The sequence below is a fragment of the Larus michahellis genome, chromosome 1 (genome assembly GCF_964199755.1).
Source record: "Larus michahellis chromosome 1, bLarMic1.1, whole genome shotgun sequence".
In the NCBI taxonomy this organism is placed as follows: Eukaryota; Metazoa; Chordata; class Aves; order Charadriiformes; family Laridae; genus Larus; species Larus michahellis.
Window position 1 is genome coordinate 26,019,257 of NC_133896.1, and position 18,831 is coordinate 26,038,087.

Consider the following 18,831-nt stretch of genomic DNA (forward strand, 5'->3'; position numbering starts at 1 on the left):
TCTCTCTGGAAGATCAGTGCGCAGAGCTGTTAACGTTTGGGTTTCAAACAGGAGCAGAACTGGTCCCAAAATGAATAGCGGGCCAGCACAAAAAAGTTAGGAATGTTTTGTGGTGAATTTTTTTCCATATATGACTTCAGCTAGAGTCTTGGCTCTCAGCCATTCTAAACAAAAAATCCTTTCAAATTTAAAGTGAACTTTGAAAGTTACACGAGTAAGACAGACTGCACAAAAATAAAAGCACCGGATAGAGCTGCTAAATAATACCAAGTAAGAAGGAATGACTCTTTTTATAGATTTTTCACAACACTTATGATCTATGTTTCTCAGTCCATTATCTATATCCTTTTAGTAGAGGCTTGAAGGAACATATTTTTTAATCATTTATAACACTCCTATTAGTAAAATATTATGACAAAGCATAGCTCAAAATACCCTTCTCCAAAATAAGGAGCACTATCCCATCCAGAACAGTAAACCCCATCATGTACTGGCAAAGAAAAATAACTTTGAGTGTAACTTGTTTAGTTCTAAGAAAAGATCATTGGTTTGGTATGCAGACATGCTCTTTTACTTACTTCTTGTTTTTAAAATGTAACTTTAAAGCTAAGCACTTACATAACACAGGGAAAAGTTAAAGGCAGACTTATGTTGCCATGAAATTGAATTAGTAGAGTCTTACTCTTTACCTTAAATTGGCAAGTATTTCACTTTTTTACATACTCCAACATCTGCTAGAAGCTGTAGGACATTCCTGGAAAATACCTAAACCCTTTTTATTATTTTTTTTCCCTTACTGGAAAAATACTACAGGAAGTACTGGTGCTAGCCTGTAAAATATAAATACCCACAGTCAAATTGATTTCTGCAGAGGCAGTGTATTGGAGAACTTCAGCCTGAGCTGATCACTGTAGCAAAATCTAGTACAGTCATTTTTTTTCTAGGTCATAACTGAATTTGGCATATCCACTTCCTTGGCCATTTGAAACAAAAGTATTTCACAGAGATGGAGCACATGTCCATCTTTTCTCCGCAGCCTGTCTGACATTAGCAAAGCCTGCAGACACACTGACTTGACACCCTGAGATGGAAAGTACTCAAGGCAAGGAGTGGCTGAAAGGTGCCTATGAAACCAGATTAAAATAAAAGAGTCAGATGAAGACAATTTAATATTTCTGCCAAGAAAATTGCACGTAGCTCGTTTTCAAGAAAGTTTCTTAAAGAAACTTGAAATTAGTGGTGGAATTTTGAGCAGCCTGAAGTATGCTAAGTAACTATGTTTTTCATCAATGAAACTTCTCTGATTGGTTAAAGCACAAAACTGAGCTCTCTAGTAACCTGAGGAATGTATTGCAAGCCTGAATGATGTAAGCGGCACTCCCTTTAGCATGAGAAATAACCAGCCATACCATTTTCCTATTGACAGAATGGTGGCCTGTGTATTTTTTTCAAAGCCTTCCAGTTCCGAAATGGACTTCCAACTGAGATCACAGTTTCAGTTCCTACCTCTAAGGTGTCCAAGAGCCATGGTCAGCATAAATATAACTGGTGCCCAAAACTCCTCTATCAAGCACAGTGTAACTCTACACAACAAAGATACAGTCCCTTGTGCAAGAGATCAAACTTCAGTAGCCTGCTTTAACTGTGGATCAAATTTCAACAAGTGCAAAATGCACTTCTTCTGTATTGTGTTCTTTAACAAGCTTACAGAACAATCAAAACATTACCAGAGGAAAAAGCATAACTTCATGCATACAGCTTTTCTTCAAGAGAAATGAGAAAGAACCAAATATAGCAGGTATTTGTTTTGTTATTAAATGCTCTACTGAAAATCCCTCCATTATTATATTGATGAAGTTGGTATGAGAAGACATCAGGAACCAAAATGATCTGATTTACTTGTTAATACTACGATGCTTCACTCTGCTGCATTTTTTTTTTTACAGAAGGAAGTATCTAATGAAAGAATCGTCTAATTGTGGGAAATTAGCTGCATAACTGGGAAGGGCTAGGATTTGGTTTGTATCCTTACTTGCATCCAGAGTTTATAAGCTTTATCTCTGTGGAAGAATGCTAGATCAACAGCTAACATCTAGTAATTAATGAATTAACTAAGTCCAATAATTCTTACTGTGATAAGGGGCCTCACGCCTGGGATCTTCCACCAATCTCCTGTTTTCAAGGACTGTGACTGTATATCCATGCTTTGCCAGGATGCGCTGACAGAGCTGACGCTCGGTTTCATGGTGGGCAGGAGGTGCGTACAGAACTGCTCTTCTCGTATGGCTTCCAAAGTACTGGAGAATGGAGTCATCGATCTACAGCAAACACAATGTAAAGACAATGGTTGTAAGAGAGGACACTCCTCATCAGTATAATATATACTTGTTATTTTTCACAAATACTGTGACAACCCAGGAAATATTTCTGATATAATTAAGGATTCTCTTTGTATCAGGGACTTCTGACAACAAATTCCATTTTGTCTGCCTTTCACTTTTTAATATCTTCGTATTGGACTGAAATTGCAAGGGTTTGAAAGCTCAGGGTAGCAATGGAGGATCTTCAAACCGTGGTCTTCCCTTCATGGAAACACCTTTGGTGAAATCTGGGCTGCTGTGGTGAGCTGGTAACAGTACTTGCCAGCTGACTTTGACTGTGGCCTCAGGTTGTTCTGTGGGTCACCTACCAGAGAGAACTTGGTGGGTCCCATGTCAATTGTTCCATGGAATATGGGTCCTATGTAGATGGTAGAGTGCAGGGGTCTGAGTTCTGCTGTGCAGTGTGATTAAGAAAAGTAAGAAGAGTACTGAGCTAAAAGCATGCAAAGGCATCCTAAACAGTACTGTAGAATTGCTGTGCCTCTAGAAAATTAAATGTAACCTTGTCATACCTTATTGCCTTATTAGTCCAACATGATCCAGCCCATAGGAGGACTGGCAGAGAGACTTGTATATAGGAGCAAGTGGAAAGGTATATGATGTCTCCAATGAATCCTAAGGAACCCTTGTGTTGTCTACCATTCACTGTCTTCCCACATAATGCCTAGGGACAATGGGATCTAGAGAAAACCCTTCCTCTGTATAGTAGCCTGGGATGTGAGCTTCTTGCAAGAAAAAAAATGGAAAAGAGCCACCCCAAAGACACAGAGATAGTGTGAACTTGACATTAAGATCTGAAAAGAGCAAATTACTGGACCACTGTCATCAGGTCTTTGGGAAAGGGGGATATTTTATGTCTTACATAAGGCATAAAACTAGGATGCTCCATGTGGGAAACAGGTCACTAATATCTGCGATAGCCTGTCTGTTCTTTTGCAATAATACACCATTAATAGACAAGATTTTATTTTGGTGAAAAGTATTTGCCTTTAGGATTGAAATATTCCAGCATTTAAGGAATTAAATTCAGGACATGACATTAGCTCTTGGCAAGTTCATGAACTTCAACATAGCAGTAAGTAGCAGCATGTCCTTTAAAAACTAAGTTATTCCATAACTTCTTATTTTAGTAAGCTTATCACTGGAGATAGGAAGTGCTACACAAACAAGGCACCACCATTTTGTGCACAGCAGACCACACTGAAAAGAGACTGATGCTTTGACATAAACAAATGTCATTCAAGATGTGTCCAGTTGTTTATAGGCCTATAGTCACTCTTCTCAGCAGTCTGTTCCCCAATTACAGGATGCAGTTTTATGTTACGCTTGGCTGAGGTGTAAGTTTCTCTGCGGCAGTGAGGAGCACAAACTACTTCAGATCCCTGAGCCTCTAACGCCATGTCTGCTTCTGCCCCAGAGCAGACACCCCCTGGGGGAAAGGGTTAGCACCATCATGGAGGGGACCCTGAAAAATATCTCGATACAGTGCTGTCAGCGTCTTCCCCATATATTTGCTAAATGTGCAGCGCAAAGCTACTTTAGACACGGGGATATTCAAGTAGAGGTTGATCACGTGCTGGCCGGAAGAAGCACAAATAGCACAGGGTGAAGTCACGGGAACTGCATTCGGTAACCTGTCAGACGTCCTCCCCGGCATCGCAGCGGTTTTAAAACACATTAATCAGGCGGCAAGCACAGCATTACAGCATCTCAGATCGCCCTTCCCCACCACAGCACCCGCCATTCCTTCCCCTCTGCCTTTGCACCTCCCTCCTCTCCCCTTATCTCCTCTCTTTCCTGCCCTCCTGCAGCGCCAGCAGCGCTGGCAGCCCTTCCTCTCCATTTCCCTCCCTCTTCCTAAATCCAGCCCTTGCCCCGGCCCCCTCCTGTGCTCCCTCTCCCTCCTCCTCCGGGCAGTCCAGCCAGACACTTCCCACTTTCCATCTCACTTGCAGCGTGGAAGAAAATCAGGAGAGAGAGAGAGGCAGAGAAATACCTCAGCCGTTATTTTGCGAGCAAATCCATTCTTCCATCCCACGTGTGCGGCACGGGCCAGCGTGGCGGGGTGAAGTGAGGACAGGTGGGGAGCGCAGAAGGGCTGCAGCCCAGGACACATCCCTGCCCAGCTTTAGCTGCCGATTGCGGCTTCTCCGGTGCCTGTCCCTCCCGCTGCAGCTGAGGGCGAGGGTCCCGCCTGCTGCAACAGGCCTTGGTGGCCCTGGTGGCCACTGGGGCCTGGAGGCCGGGCTGTGCCCCTCGCCAGGGCTGGCTTAGCACTGGGGGACAGGACCCAACGGGCCTCAGGGTGTCCCCAGGGCCCTGGGGACCCCCCCGGGGTCGGCCTGCGCCAGCCTGCCGGTGGCAGGATCTTCCACGGGAAGGGAGCTCTCCCTCACACCGCCATGGGAGGGCTGAGGCAGACAGTGTCTTCCCCAGCTCCCTGGAGATTAGCAGAAATGTTTACAAGGCTCTGGTTTGGCAATGGCAAATATTCAGGAGTACATTGATAGTAGCATTAAAAAAAAAAAAAAAAAAAAAAGAAAAAAGGAAGTTCAAGCAATTGCGGTAACCTAGGTCACTTCCACACAGCACAAAGGCAAACGGCCCTGAGCGGCTCCGCAGGGCCTGCACAGCAGCCGGCTCCCAGCGGCCACCTTTCACAGGGGCTCAGAGGGCTTGCGGGGGCCCTCGCACACCACCAGCTGCTCCAGAGGGCTGGACACGCCGTCCAGAGACACATAAAAATCCTTCAAGCTGCCAGTGCCCAAAGCCCCCAGATGCAGGGACAGAGCCGGCCTGGCTGGGGACACGCTCGCCTGCGCCCCCAGCCTCCCCTCCTGCTGCCCAGGCGCTGGACACCAGGCATTTTTATCCTCCCAAAAAGCCATGATGGGATCTTTGGAACACCGAGTCAACTCAGGGGCCTAAATTTAACAGCTTGGCCTGATGTCTAATCTGGTACTATTAAATAATATGAAGTAGCTCGACACCTTTTACGGTGCTTGCTTGAGATCCGTGCGCAGTGTTGCCAAATTTATTTCCTCTGCCCTTTCCTTTCAGAGCTATTTGCAGTCCAGGTTACAAGATGCAACGTGTCCTCTCTGTTTTCTTGCCAAGGCAGTGCAATGTAGGGCGGGGGTCTTTCTTCTTTTGTTTTAAACTACCCGTTGGCTACACAGAATTAAAAAAAAATATTCTGGCCAACTGCATGCTTGTAACAAGTGATTCCATAATATTTTCCAAAGCTCTATATAAAATGCCTTACATCACTGGCCATGCTGATCTAGTTACTACTGGATGTATTTCAGAATTTCCAATATTATAGCAATAGCAGTCATGTTTATACACTTAAAGAGTGCTGGTTTTTATAAAATGTTTCTCAATCATAAAAATGCAGTCTGGGCAGAGAGCTGGTATAAAAGCAGCAGAGTATGATAGATGAAAATAAGCTGTTCACATATTTCGATGCTTTATGGTTCTGATTTTTTTGGCATTCCTATAACTTTAATGTGCAGTAGGCTTAGACTAAAAAAAATGGATCCATAACATTTTGAATATTTGAGAATAATTGTTAAATGGTCAAATGTTTTCACATCCCAACCATTTTTTAGCTCTTCCCCAGTTTGAAGTCTCAAGCTATTTGTTAGCAGGTCAGTTTATTGCAGATTCAATACACCTTATGTGAAAGGGATTGGTAAAGAACATCTGCGGCCTGTGTCTTACCTAGAGAATGGTGTGGCTGTCTCCACTGAAATTAATGAGGCTTTACAGCAAAGCTGAGATTTCCCATATGATTGAGGATGAGGCTTATGTCAGCTTTGATATGATATACCTGCTCTTGCAGCTTGCAAACCATTGCACTTAGCTGAGTCACTGACCTCATTTTAGTGCAATAGGCTGTTACGTAGATGATCCCCAGCCTTAATAACTGGTCTAAACAAACCACAGTGGGCTATAAAGGGAATAAAAATGCATAAAAATGAATTTTGTAATTTTTTCAGTTTATAGACTAACGTGAAAAACACAAAAGAAAATGAAGTGAGCTCCATAAAATTTATTATGGATTTTCAAAAAATTATCAAATCGAAGGTATAGTCATCTGAGGTCTTAACGAACGAGATAAACAGCCCGGTTTATACAATATGAAAGCTCAAGAATTACGTAACCGTCCTCGTCTGAAAATAGACATCTATTATCTGAGTTGCAATTCTTAGTTCTGTCTGCCTGCAAGTTCCACATAGCTGCGAAGTTCTCTGTTAAAGAGAAAATGTTTTGACATTTTCCTTGAAACCAGTTTATCCAGTTCTAGGTTATGAATGTATAAAGATATAACTGATTATATTAGTTGCCGAAGTTTTCCGCTATGTACCAAATCTCTGGGTTGTTCCAAAAATCCAAAATTCCGTCAGTAACTGAATCTTATAATATATAATTACTGTCATTGTTTTGGCCAAGAAGAAAATAGCAAAGATATTTCAAGTTGAGGAGAGAAAAACAGTTACTTGGCGTTTTTTCAGATTCCAAGAAGATTGCATAATTCCATAAATATTGATGCATTGTCTCTGCCTGGCAAGGAAGCAGATACACAGGTTGAACTGTTGCCATAGAATTTCATTGACCATCACTTCAACTGCAGAAACAAAATTCTTCTTCCTAACATAATGGCCCAACTCATGTCTGCCTCAGCTTCTCTCAGGAAAGAACTCAAAAACTGTGAATCATCTTTTCAGCTACCCAGTTCTGGTGGTGTTGGTCCCTGCGTTGATTTCAGGCAGTCACTCTTTCACACAAAGCTGGCCAAGGCTGTCGGAGCCTTGTCCAATAGCTTCAAATAATTTGACTGCAGCTTGCTTTAACCCCACTGCTTTCTGCAGGTACTGGGCTGCTGCAGAAGAGATCTATGAGCCGCTATGCAAACCAAAAGGCCTTTGTCATGAAAGGGGTGTGCAACAGAAATACCATGAAAGACAACCAGCGTTATACAAACAACACTGGCACTACTGGCACTATTCGCAGGCAGTGAACTGCCTAAACTCCCATTTAGCCAGCAAAGGAAGCGTGGATCTACCTTCGCTGCTAAATGCCCGTTAGTACAACAACATTACAAAAAATCCGTGAGTGGGACTCCTAGAAATTACTGCACTAATAGTAAACAGCATTAATAAGAAGAGCAATAATAAAAGCTTAGCATGTGGTTCTAATGCCTTAAATCATTCATTTACAGGACTGTGCAGACCTTTATTAATTCCAAATGTGACTTTTAAATTCTTTTTCATGTTTGCATAGACGTTAGAAATAGTAAGTTGTTCATACTACAGTTATATTTGAAGTGCACATAGCTCCTGTATCAAGAAGTAACAGAGAAGTTAATTTCCTGTTTCACTTTCTGGAGGATATTTAAATGTGTTGGCTTTATGTTCTGTTAGATTTCCTAATCAGAAAGGACTGGGTTGTAGAATGAAATGGGTGGAATGTAATTCTGCTTCCAATTGTTTGCTGAATAAATACAGAACAAGCGAGACTAGATTATTGGCACTACTTTGATGGCTGGTTTCTGATGACTTCATAAATCCAAGAGCAAAACTGGAGTTATTTGCATAGTCATCACCGGCGCTCTGAGCTGGAAGTACAGAGCTATTTTATCAAAATGCCTTTGCTTTATGATTGCGTACATTTGACGGTACCAACTGCCTTGTCTTGAGAACAGATGATAAGCCAATCCTACCCATCTTATCAAAACAGCTATGTGTGAGGAAAGGGCTCCAATGAAGCGCGAGTGAAATTCTGCCTCCATTTCCCATTTGCTGCTGATGCAACCTTCTCAAAGTTCCCTTCCTGCAAGGTCTCCACCCTGCCCCTCTTTCCTGACCGCTGCCACAATAGCCTTGCCCTTTATCACCAAAATATCTCTAGCTATCTGCGCAGTAAAAATAGCTGTTTCCTCATTGCCTTTTGCATTTTACATTGAAAAGGGGGGAAAAAAAATGTCCCGCTTTCGTAGGGTGCAATGTGAATGTGGTATCATTCCAAGGAAACCAGTTGCTGATACCATACCATCTGTCAATTGCTTTCTTTGAAGAGAGGTTTCATACTAGCAAAGTTCTTTGTTCTTTTGTGGGGAGAAAAGAGTTCTTATCCCCCTACTGTATTCTATAAAATAAATATCCTTTTTAAGATTAAATTTACTTTAAAAATGTATCAAACCTTATTAGGCATAATGTAATCTTTTCTATCCAGAGCTCTCGCCGCACTCCATTTCTGCATAATAGCAAAAATCACCCCTTCTCATTCCATCATCCAGCTTCGTTTCTCCTTTTTTTTCACACATTTACATTTCAAAAGTTCCCACTAGCTTTGTCTTCTTTTCTTTCCGTTTCCATTCCCATCTCCCTTTCTCTTCCCCTGCACAAATCCAGCCCCCTCTGTGCACAGTCTCTTTTCTGTGCCTTCTGAGGATACTGTTGCTTTGCAGCCATAGTTCCCTACTCTGCCTCCCACATCTGCCCCAGCCAGTGACTCCTTTCCCCATGCCTTCTTCCATGATGCTCCCCTCCTGCTCCTGTCCTTCCCTGCTTATTCTGACCGAAGCTAGTATATTCCATCCGAAAAATCAACAGAAAAACAACAGACACATGCCTTTAGAGGGTGAAGTTAATCAGATTTGTTTTAAATGACTACATCAAGTCATGATTAATTTTGCATCAGAGGCAGTTATTTCCATTGACTATGAAGTCCAGCTTTCTGACTCTGATGAGCGGAACACTCAAGTAAAGACAGGATAACTCCACTCTGGAGTGGAGTTGAGGGCCTTGAAAGTGAAAACAGCTTTTTTCACTATATCTATTATATTTCATTTATTAAGATACCAGCCTCACCTACTCATGAAATTCTCATAAAATCAGCTGCTAGTCTTGCTTGTTTGCACATTGTTTTTGTCATGTGGCCTTAAATGGCCAGGGGATGTATCATAGAATCATAGAATGGTTTGGGTTAGAAGGGACCTAAGATCATCTAGTTCCAACCCCCCTGCCATAGGCAGGGACACCTCCCACTAGACCAGGCTGCTCAAAGCCCCATCCAGCCTGGCCTTGAACACTTCCAGGGATGGGGCATCCACAAATTCTCCGGGCATCCTGTTCCGGTGCCTGGAAGCAAGGCTTTTGTGAGTATGCATGAAATAATCTCCTTCAAGACCCATCGTCAAATTTGAAATCTCATTTTTTATACCTTAGCCATGGTTAGAGAGTTAGTATGCTGAAACAGTGCCTAGCACATAAGCAGTACTGACTCACTGCTTCCTCACAAGAGCAAAGGTACTGTTTCTACCTGGGCAAAACGTGCTGCTATGCAGAGACACCTAAGCTGGCTCTGGCTGAATTAATTCAGAGAGTGGAAACACATCCATGACCAGCTAATTAGCTCTTCTCAGAAGTGGCTGAGAAGCAGAGCTGAATCACTTAAAACGAGCACAATGGTTTTACATCTGTCTGGTACCAAAAGTATTTCTGGCACAATACCATGCCAGGCAAACCTACACGGGGCTTGTATGGGCTTTTTTGGTTGATACCGATTTCAGTTTAGATGCTACAACACCAAGTCTCCTCCTTACTAGATGTATTCACAAGTATTTCCTCATGCAGGAGGAAAATGTGTCTGGCTGAACCTGCAGACAGCCTGCTGCTGGATGTGGTATCTCCCTCTCATGCCTTTAGTGCTGGAGATTCAGAAATAAGCCTTCTATTTTTCAGGCTACAGATATTAACATTTAATTTTATACTAGAAAATGTTGACCTCTGTTCATGTGAAAATAAGGCTACGGCACCAGCTCTCCAGCAGCTTTTAAAACTCCTGTGATGTGTGATACCTGCGAGAGAAGTACTATTAATTCTGTCAGGTTTTCCAGGCTATGGACAAAATCTGCATTTTTGCAATTTAAAAAAAAGACAGTCACTATGTGCCTGACAGTAATGGCTCCATCCCAGGGCATCTTGGATGTAGTTAAAGTCACATTTACAGACCAAATTGGCAATTTCCAGCCCCATGCTTTTTCCGCATATGTCGGGAACTTTCCTCCCTCGCAAAATGAGACGAATTTTGAGATCAGAGATGCAGTGGCAAAGCTGCACTTTTTCTTCAGATCTCCCCCTCCTCTTCCCGTAAATGCTTATAAAAGATGACAGCTATTTTTTTTTTTACCCTCTTTTTTTTTTTTTTGGAGGCACTTGTGTAAAGCAAACTCTGAATGGAGAAATTATCAGTCCTTGCAAGGGGATTTTGCTCATGCAATACCAATCACAACCAAGTTCTCACAGCAGGCTCAACACAATACTGATTGTTTCTCTGAAAGAAGCAAGAATTAAATCTGCCCCTACCCAGTCAGAAGAGATTCTGCAGTGTGACAGACGCTATGGCTTAAAACACAGAAACACTGGGTATTGTCTAAAAAATATTACCTTCAGCAGGGTCTTCTTTTCCTTAAAACTTATTCGTGAACTTTACTTTCATAAAACATGTCGCAGTGTTTGCTTTAAGTCACTGTTTAACTGCACAATAGATTATTTTTAATAAATCTGCTTGATGGACTATTTACAGAATAAGAATACATGTGTGACTAGTCAATTAATTAAAAATATATTTTAAAGTGTTTTTCCAGATTCATACATGAACATCTAAGCCAGAGCTTTGATGAAAACTTGTTTCCAAGCTAGCTACTGTGGGTGGGCACGTGACTGTAAAATAAAAGAGTGTAAAGTTTCAGCCATGACATCTGTCTTAGATGTTACTGGATACCCAATAAAATCAAGAAAGATAACAGTTCTGTTATCTGAATAAGCAGTGGGCGAGCACACACAGTTCAAGAACACCCTCTCAAAGCAAACTGGTAGAGATTTTTGGAGATGTTTGTCTTTTCTGTTCCCTGAGATTATTACTATTCAGCCCACACAACCAGCAGAGCATTCTCTGGAAACCGAGAGCAACTTAAGAGTAACATCCCAACATGTGCAAGACATTTTGTTCCTTATGCTCTAGAGGAAACTTTCAAGACAAATAGGGAGCCAGCTATGGGTGGTCTTCAGAACTTGCAGAGGAATGTGTTAAGAGTAGCACAGCCATGGAAAACATACCTATAAGGGTTAACATAAGCATTTACATCTGTACTATAGGTTCAGCATGTGCGTGTGATAGTCACATCCAGCCATGCAGGCTGGAGGGCCATAAGTACAGCATGTTGTGAAAACATAAGCTTTCTTCTCATTTCGAACAGCCAGCGCACCAAGTTCAGTGTCAATCTGCATTTTTCTCAAACAAATTGTGAAAGAGGAAATTACAGATATTTCCAGCCAAACAATATGCTAGCAAAACGTTGCCATTATTCCACCAATTCTTACAGACTTTAGGTAGCCCAAGGTAAGATATTAAATGTTCTTTGCCGTTACAATAGCAATGAGGAAAAGGGAATGGACTGCAAGTGTCAAAAGTTGTAATGCAACGTGAACCATACTCGTCAGCTGTGCTTATTTCCCTTTAAATTGTAATTCTTCATGTCACATTGCTGAACAAATCTAAATCTGGGTACCTAGCGTACTAAAGCATCATTAAATATAAAATTATGACAAATGCAGCATGGACTAGATTTCTGCAACTCGTAAGAAAAATCTCTCTGACCTTCACATGAACAAGAATCCATTTTTTAAGCCTTAAGGTTAAAGAGTTCATGCCAAAGTTATTTCACATGTCTGTTTTCGATTGTTGCAGAAGATGCTCTTTACAACTGCTCTCCTAAAATCAATATTGCTGACCTTTCAGAGTGTGAACCCTATCTAATCAAAGAAGCAGTCTTCTAAATTTTTTTTTAAAAAATTTGAGCTGCTTTATGTGGATGCTATCCATAATCTTTGAAATCACAGATTAATATTTATAGTCCCAATACAGTTGAATATAAAATACCAGCGTAATGATAATTTCACGGTAAGATATCTGCTGCACTATTAGCAGCCCTCTATAGGATTGAAGAAAACCTGAAACATTTGCGCTAGTGCTGATCACAGATTCCAGAGTAAAAATAACTGCCTCAGTCTGGACCACTTAACAAACCACATTTTCCAACTAAAATAACAGTGTCTGCATTTGTTAGGTTTTAACACCCATTCTAGGAACCCTATACAAAATAAACATGAGGTCAGGTAACCTAAGGACAAAGTAAATTTTGTGGGACAAAGATTCTAAAGTAAATAGTGTGATTTGAAAATGTGAAAAGAGCTTTTTTGTATTTCTCAAATGCACTTCTTGTCAGCTTTTCAGCAGAATCCCAGTAAAGTTCAAAACTGACGAGCAGATAACTTTTAAAACAGGACAGCTGCAGTCCCAGTGCTAATTAATAGCCTCAGTCACTTTCATGAAACCCCACTGGCTCCTGATTTACGTGCCCGTACTGTAAAGCCTCTGACCCGATTCCTAAAGCCAAAATAAAATATGGTCTGTGCAGCAAACTGAAATCTCCCTGGAGTCACAGAGCAATGCCATGTTTCAGCCGAAGATTTCAGGAACACCACGCCAAGGAGCTGGTAACAGAGAAGTGCTTGCGCATATGCTGCTGTCATTAGATCACCCATTTGTTTGTATACAGATCTCAGACTTCCAAGCTTAGGGCTAATTTTAGCTGGACTCAGATGATCCTGCCAGACTCGCTATCCCTCTCTTTGCTAATTATTGCTCAGCACTCTGCTCCAGCTGACTTACCTTTTTCACTGTCTGTGAATTACCGCCAGGGAGGAAGCAGTGAGTGGTGCTTGGGGAGACCTCCTTGTATCTTCCTTGCTGTGTTTTAGTCAGTTTGCTGGGTGCAATCCCATTAACGACTGCCGAAAGGATGCTGCTGGTCATGAGTGGGGTCAGGGTCTGGCAGAACAGGCAGATGGCCACCACCAAGGCCAGAAGGAAGGGACGAGGGCGACAAAGCCTGCGGCACCTGGGGACTTGCCCACAAACCATGGCCTCTTTGCCGTCCTCACTTCACCCTTTGCCACATTGCAGATGCAGTCCAAGTAGCCACGTCGTGCCAGGGTAAAACAAAGTCAAAAGCACTCCTTACCCAAAACTAATGAGGGTTTTCCCCATTTCTGCTGCTGAGCGCTTTCCTGGTGCCTGGCAAGAAGTCAGGGTTTCCAGGGGAGCAGAGGTTCGGGAAGTGCCCTCCCATGGGGGTACGGGAAAAACCTGTGAAAAAACAAGAAGTGAGCAGCAGCAAACAGCAGCGTGCCATGGGGCGTTCTGCAAGGAGACGTAGAGAGCTCGTCCACACCACGCTCTCAGGAGAGCAGACCTGCCGGCAGACAGGTGAGGAGCAGAAATCTTCACCCCCTTTGCAGAAGGAACTACTCAGCCAGACAACAGTATCCAAGAAAACAAGAGGTTAAAGCTTAACACGTCCTGTCCACAGCTGAAAAGAGTATGAGAGTGTACCAACTTCATGAACAACCGTTTGCTGTTTTTTTCTCTCTTGCATTCTCAATTCCCACTTTGTTTTTACAGTTTCCTTCATTCCAGTCCTTTTAAATTGCCTCCTTCCTGTCAGCATGCACAGCTTTCTCTCTAAAAGTGATCATTTATCTGAAAACTGACAGCCTATGAAGAGTTTCGCTTGCATTTGTTTTGTCCAGATTGCGAGTTCAAAGTTAGGTTTACTTACTCGGTTCTTATCCTGTTAGAAGTTTTCCGTTCTCCTCTAATGGGCTGCTGATTAAAACCACTTGGAACAACCCTGGCTCATGATCCCAGCTCGTCTCACACACTCAGAAGGCAGGCACACGCACATACACACGCCATCTGAAGCCAGTTGGACCACAGATTTCATATAAATAAAGGCTGGACGGCTCAGAGGGTGGGGCTAAAGTAGCTCCGCTCAGAGCAGGCACGGGGTTTGGAGACTCAGCCTGGGATCTGGATGGGGAACAAGAGGTGTCCTTGCTCACACTGCATGCCTCGAAGCCACCATCACTGCAATTTTTAGAAAGCTGCTGTTGCAGCAATCAGTTTTAATTGAAACAATATTAATATCTTGCAAGCAGGAGAAATCTGAGCAGCACCTGCAGTATTTTAGTCCAGATTAACAAAAATGTTGTAAAAGGAAGCAGATTTACTTGGACATAAGCGTCACTGACAAAGCAGTTGTCAGTAATTTTCCACAGAAGATATAATATCTCATAGCAGTGTATAAATAAAACTTCTTACTGATGTCAAAGAGGGAAAGAAAGGAGGGCGGACAAAAATACTCCAGTGAAAGCACTTAGTATCTAAGCCACAGAAGGTCTTAGTTACTACTTCCCCCTGCTGACACAGGACAGGGACGAGACAGATGGGAACAGTTGAGGAACTCTGTTATCTTTATAGACCTAAACTGCTCATATAATCAAGTTTTTTTAGCTAAAAATATCTGTGTACAAGTCGTCTGTTTTACCCTCCATCCTTAGTTATTTTTGAAAAGAGTTCTTCCTGCACTGCCTCATACATAAGAAATGAGCGTTGTTATGATAACTTTGAGCCAACCTACACAATTCAACAGCAGCAGCATTAGCAAGTTAGAGGCCTATATACAGCAACAAAGAGTAGAGTATATATTTGTTTCAAGTGTTGGTGTTTATTCAGCTTTCAAATACTTTTTTTTCCCCCCATGCTAAAACCATCAATTTGCACATACAGAAAAATGCCACAGAAGTGATTCAACACGTCGTGCAGAACCTCATCTGTCACACGCACACTGCATTTTTGTTTTCTGTCTGGGGCTGTAGTTGTCTACATTAGATTCCTGGGTTATCCTGAGCAGGAAAGGAGTACAAAAGCTGCCTGTAGCCTCTTGTGATAGATGCTCGCCATCCACACAGAAACTCCTATCTCTGCTCGCTGGAGACACGTTGCTTGTGCTCCCTCATCCCAGCACACTGGCTCACATCCTTGGGCCCTGCCCCAGCCAGTCCGTGCTGCAAAGCCTCTGGCAAGACAACAAATCTGGCTGGTGGACATCGGAAAACCATGGGTTCCCTGCAGCTGGCTTCAGGGTAGGTCCATGTCGTACAATGGAGATGGGTGCCCAGGGAGCTGGTACATTCAAAGGAGGATTGTGGAGACACTGCAGCCAGCCTGGGAGCCACAGTAACCTCATCAGCAGAGGAAGAGAACATAACAGAGTCACTTTATTGTTCTAAGAGATTGTCCTGTGGTTTTTGGCATGCCCTGACTTCTGGACCCACAACCACCAGCTGGGTGGGTGGCATTTGCATGGTTGTCAACTTCTTCCAAATTCTTAGTGAGGGGATTTTAGTCAGAGCTTTATGTGCTATTGCTAGAAGACTTGATTAAAACCAATTTATAAAGATTTGGATTAATGGTTTATTCATGGTGTGGAGATCATACCCCTTTGCTCCAGTTCCACACTTGGACAAAGTAATCCTTTCTGTCTTCTCACCCTGTTCCCTCAGTTGCCTTCAGCACAGCAAGTAACCATGCTCTCCCTCCAGCCCAACATCATCTTCTCCTTTCAAACTCATAAGTGGGATCTTTATCCTCACATTTTCCCCAATATCTCAGAGCCAATTTATCCTTTATGCAACCCTGAGGCCACTCATGGGCTCCAAGTCTTTAGCACATTAGCACAAGCTGACAACTTTTACTCATTTACTGTACCAAGACTGATACTGCAGAAGAAGAGATGAAGGGATATCAGCAGAGGGCAGACAGATCACTGCCTCCTGCATGCTCCTGGGGACCAGCCTTGTGTTCATCTGCTTTTCCCAGATGTTCCAAGGAGTGAGCTGGCTTTTTCCCTATGTCTTGCGGTTTCTTTTCATGACAATAGCATGTAATGCACATTTCTTAAGCTGTAAATACTTTTCTCAATCACGGATAGAGTGCAATGAACATGACTCCTGTCATCTTTTCAATCAGGATTCCACTACATCTCTGGGCTTACGTCTCTACTGACTTATCTGGTCACATTCTGACACTTCAGAAATTAAGCCAGGACTATTGCAAATGGGGACTAATTCCCCTAGCATTAACTAGTCACTTAGGAAAAGGATATACGTGGATAAAGAGTCAGGCCTCCTGGTCTCAAGCTCACGGGAAAGATTCTTCAGTGCATAATGTTCAAATAACTGCAGTACACAATTATCTGTAAGATCAGACGTATCCAGCTAAGTATTTATACTCACAGGTATATGTACGTATTTCAGAATACTTAGCAGAAAGCTGCGAATCTCCTCTTTCTGACATACAAAATAAATTTAGTATTCATTTCCTATTTGGGATTCCCAGACCCGTTCCTTCCAGCGGCTGCTCCCAGTGCATGGATGAAGGGCTCTCTAGCCGGCTTACCTCTCCCTGCTCCTCCTGCTCACTCAGGACTGCTTGCCTGGATGCTCCCCACAGCAGCCAGCTGCTCTCCTGCTCTGCGTGAGGCAAGGTCCTGCAGGCATCGCTTCTGCCAAAACCAACCAGCCGTGTCTGTCAAGAGTGATCTCCAGTGCTTGCAGCCAGAATCCCAGTTCCATCTGCATCATCTGGAATAGACTGTAAGTGTTTAAAGACACCCTGACATAGAAAAGGTGAGAGGAAAGTCACAAGACTTGCTAAAAATTGCCAGGGACTAGGATTTGAAAGGGCTTAGCCAATATGCCATGCAGGCATGTAATGTGCACCATTCATCATCTCACTGGGGTTTTTAAGCAACCCGGCTCATGTTCACACAGCTTCCATTTTACACAAGTCTCTGTGCTTGTTCAGTGGTGAAAGCTAGTGACCACTGAAGAATGATTTCCATGGTCTAAGTAGTGACCTGGACAGATAATTGCCAGGAGCTAACCAAGAAGAAAATATTAGGTACAGAAAATTCGCAGGAATTTAAGGCCAGCTGAATAAATCCATTTTATGCATGCTTAACTTCACTCAGAGATCTAACACGAATCATTCTGCACCTCTGAATAAAGTTAAGGCTAGATATAAGCGCTTGTAAGATCAGGTCTTGATATAATAAAACCATTTTGCACCAATAATTTCACTATATAGAGGCTGCCAAGAAGAAAATATGTTTAACAACCATTTCACAATTGCTCTTTTCTAGAACAAGTTTCAAATTTCAAAGTATAGTGTCCTAGCAACCGTTTCAGTGATAAATGAGCTCACATGAAAAATAAACTCAAACAGATCATTTCTAAATTAACTGATAGTCAAGTCCTTGTAATCACATCTGTCATCTTCACAGTGCAAACCTATATGCAATTTTCATTGTTTATGGACAACTTTTAAAATCGTTTTTTATTTTCTAGCATGCTAAAAATTATGCCAAGGGCCATAAATTCTCACTAACTTCAAAAACTGGATAAAGGCTTTATGAACAATAGGCATTAATAGCACTGTAAATATTCAAGCATAACACCCAGTTAAACTGTGCTGGAGAAAGCCGGCTCAGCCACACCCTCTGCGATTTTGTACTTCACCCTGAATTCAATCCAGATTGCAGTTAGATTTGCGGTGTCTTCAGTCCTGCGTGTGGTCCCATTGTAAGTCATGAATGGGGAAGACTGGCACAGAATGAAGAAAATCAGTGAAATACATTTCATTACTGCTCCGCACACTGGAAGATTTGATACTACTGAAGTTTAAATTAATCCCAGCATAGTGAAAACCCAGACTCTCTCCCCTTTTCCCATTCATAGAACACTGTAAGCATTAGTGATATTGTGATTTTGTTCCACAGAGCACTCCAGAGAAAAAAGATTCACGTCTTAATCCAGCTTTGGCTCAGCTTTCTGATTTTGGCTCACAGAGAAGGCAGGCTAGCAGGGAAGGTTCTGCAAATCCTTGGAAAGCAAACCAGTCGATGTTAATGGGAGAAAGGTTTTAGGGGAGACTCCCCTTTTGGTTTTGCTTCTCATTATTGCTCAATTGATTTAATATTTTGCCTTTATGTAAGAGGCAATTTATTATAGGGACTACATAAGCAGTGTGTTTACTTCTCTTATCATAGAATTTAGTCAATATATATGTGTAGTTGATATATAGTCAATTTTAGATCCTTTAGATTCATTTTATCTGTGTGTTAAGAGCTGTGATTGCTGGATATTTTGTCCCAAGAAAGATGCTGTTAGGCCAGCAGTTCCGTGGGCAGATCAGCCAGTCTAGTAATTCCCTGCCATGGAAAGGGGAAGGTCTTGCTTGCTCCCCTCGCCCCTGCCTTTAGTGTCTCCTCCTCACCTCTGCTCCTGCTCTTTCCCTTCCTCTCTTCCTACCTGGTGATCATGCTTATTAGGTCTTTTCATGAGAAAAAAACTGCGCAGTTGGGTTGGTTTTCCGCCAGGTGAGTGAGTTGAATCAACTCTTGGAGCGGTCCAATGGGCCCCCAGTGCTGGTACGAGTTGAACAGCAGGAGAACACGAGTCAGAGAGGATGTAAGCAG

The 18,831-nt window shown here is 42.5% G+C and overlaps 1 protein-coding gene across 6 annotated transcripts in view; it reads right to left on the reverse strand.

The window, feature by feature from the left end:
- Positions 1-14,215, reverse strand: part of CPED1 (cadherin like and PC-esterase domain containing 1) — a 151,130-nt gene extending 136,915 nt beyond the window's left edge. For 5 of the 6 annotated variants that reach the window (XR_012588886.1, XR_012588890.1, XM_074599241.1 and 2 more), the window contains exons 1-3: positions 14,071-14,215; positions 13,122-13,598; positions 2,132-2,318 (exon numbers count right to left, since the gene is read on the reverse strand). Coding sequence is in view for 4 of the 6 variants with exons in the window: in XM_074599241.1 (XP_074455342.1) it covers positions 2,132-2,318; positions 13,122-13,373 (439 nt within the window). In the remaining 2 variants the exon portion in view is untranslated. Of the gene's footprint in view, positions 1-2,131; positions 2,319-4,377; positions 5,204-13,121; positions 13,599-14,070 lie in introns of those variants that run through there. The other variant, XM_074599154.1, reaches the window with a different exon arrangement.
- Between the last annotated feature and the right edge of the window lie 4,616 nt (positions 14,216-18,831).